Source organism: Oryzias melastigma, linkage group LG14 (assembly GCF_002922805.2).
Source record: "Oryzias melastigma strain HK-1 linkage group LG14, ASM292280v2, whole genome shotgun sequence".
NCBI classification, from domain to species: domain Eukaryota; kingdom Metazoa; phylum Chordata; class Actinopteri; order Beloniformes; family Adrianichthyidae; genus Oryzias; species Oryzias melastigma.
In genome coordinates, this window is record NC_050525.1 from 331234 (window position 1) to 333353 (window position 2120).

A 2120-nucleotide genomic window follows, 5' to 3' on the forward strand; every position below is an offset into this window, starting at 1 on the left:
TGTTCCTCATGGTTTTAATACATGGTAGAGGTCACTTCATTTGCTCTGATTTAGTTTTTGTTTGTTGTATTTATGAATTTGGGGCTGAAATGCTCCAGAAACTGTCAAACATTTTTATTATACCATTGATGACTTCACACTTTCTACTGCATTTGCTGCATTGAAATGATCCTATGGTGTAGGATGTCTTTTATTTTGAAAGGAAGTCATGCAAAGCTCTGTCAAAAGTGATGAACTATTTCATATACTTAAAAAAAATATTTTCTCTTCATGTTTATGTTTTAATTATGAAAAAAAAAACACAAGTTTATTTAAATGTATCGTGTCAGCATCAAAAACATAAATATAAATCAGAATCTTATTTTCCTAAAAGGTGAGTGAAGACTTTGTGGCTCCTACCGGGTTTTGGTTGGTGAGAAATCGACCCGAATGACTCTTTAAGTGTTGAAGGTTGCAGACCCCTGATCTAGCAGGAGAGAGTGTAAAAAAGTCTTGACGGGAAATGAACAGAGTTGATTTCTGCACCCATGATCTATTGAACAAACAAATGGAGAATTACTAATGAGCTCCTGCTGCTCTGCTGAAATATACGTCTTAAAAAAGAAAAAAAAGGCTTTTTAAATTTGGCTACAAACAGCAGGTTTTGGTGCAGGTAACATCAGAAGCCTCTCAATCAATTTTAAATCCTCAACTATGATGCTCTGAAACCGATGCGTTTTTTCTTGACCCATCCAAAGAGGTTCTGGAGGATGCTGGTGCGCAGCTCTTTACTGACCAGCCCATAGATGATGGGGTTGACCGCTGGAGGAAAGATGGTGATCATAATGCTGCAGAGCTTCCACATGTTTTTGGCGGCGGGGAACCTGAGGCTCACAATGACAATCATTGAAGCGATCTGATAGAGGATGTAGACCACGAGGTGGGACGAGCAGGTGTGGAAGGCCTTGCTCCGGACACTGCTGTCCATTCTGCCTTGTTTCACAGCAGCAGCCAGGATTTTGATGTAGGAGAAAGCGATGATGACGAAGACTGCCGTGGTCAAAGACCAGGTCATGGAGAGCCCTGTAAATAATTGAAAGCTCATCAGTCGTGACAGAAATCCGATGCTGTGATGCTAGCAGAGATGCACTGACCGTAGACGTTGTTGTCTGGGGTGGGGATGCAGGCCAGGTTCAGAATGCCGCGGTTGCTGCAGTACACATGCTGAATGGTTTGGCTGCACAGCGGCACGTTTAAGTGAAAGGAGAAGAGGACGCCAATGAGCACGATGGCGACCAACCAGGCCAGAGCGCAACAGACGTGCATCCGTGATGATGTCATGATGGTGTGATACCTGAGAGACTCGCACACAGCCACATACCTGCCAACGAATAGCATGCTTTAAAGACAGCTCCCTTCAGAGCACGAGTCAAAGTCAAGGCCCGGGGGCCGGATCCGGCCCTCTGGGTAATTCTATCCGGCCCTCCAGATCATTTTATCTTATTATTTTTAATGGCTCAATGTTATCTTGTGCTTATTTCTAACTTGTATAATTTTGACAAAATAGATTTTTACAGAGAGTAAAATACTGAAAGTTATTTAAGATTTAATTTGATTAATTCTGAAATAATATTCTTGTATTTTTATCATTCATAATTTTGTTCAAAAGTTACGGTTTTAACATTTTAAATATTGGCATTCTGATAGATTTTTTGACTATTTTGCCAATTACTATGATTTTTAGGCTGTTTTGGGGTGTTTTTGGGCTTGTTTAAAGTTTTTTAGGCAATTTTGAATTTTAACTACTTTTTCGGCTACATGCAAGCTGTTTTGGCTAACCTAAGTTATTTGTTTATTTTTTTTGGGCTGGGGGCTGATTTGGCATTTAGCTAATATTTTAGCTGGCTATCGGCTTCAGCGTTTTTAGCTATCAATTTCAACTTCTTCTTATTTCTAACTTGTATTATTTTAACAAACTATATTTTCATGGAATGTAAAATATTGAAAGTTATTTAAGGTTTAAGTTGATTAATTCTGGAATAATATTCCTGCCTTTTTATCATTTATAATAATGTTTAAAAGTTATGGTTTTAAAGTTTTAAAAATGGTCATTCTGCAGCTTTTTGGACTATTTTAGCATT

The 2120-nt window shown here is 38.5% G+C and overlaps 1 protein-coding gene across 1 annotated transcript in view; it reads right to left on the reverse strand.

Moving 5' to 3' along the window:
• Window positions 1-439: 439 nt before the first annotated feature.
• The window catches only part of LOC112142494 (olfactory receptor 2K2), a 5825-nt gene continuing 4144 nt past the window's right edge, over window positions 440-2120 (reverse strand). Inside the window, exons 4-5 of the mRNA XM_024265926.2 lie at window positions 1134-1360; window positions 440-1062 (exon numbers count right to left, since the gene is read on the reverse strand). Coding sequence (XP_024121694.1) covers window positions 692-1062; window positions 1134-1360 — 598 coding nt within the window. The 3' untranslated portion in view covers window positions 440-691. The remainder of the gene's footprint in view (window positions 1063-1133; window positions 1361-2120) is intronic.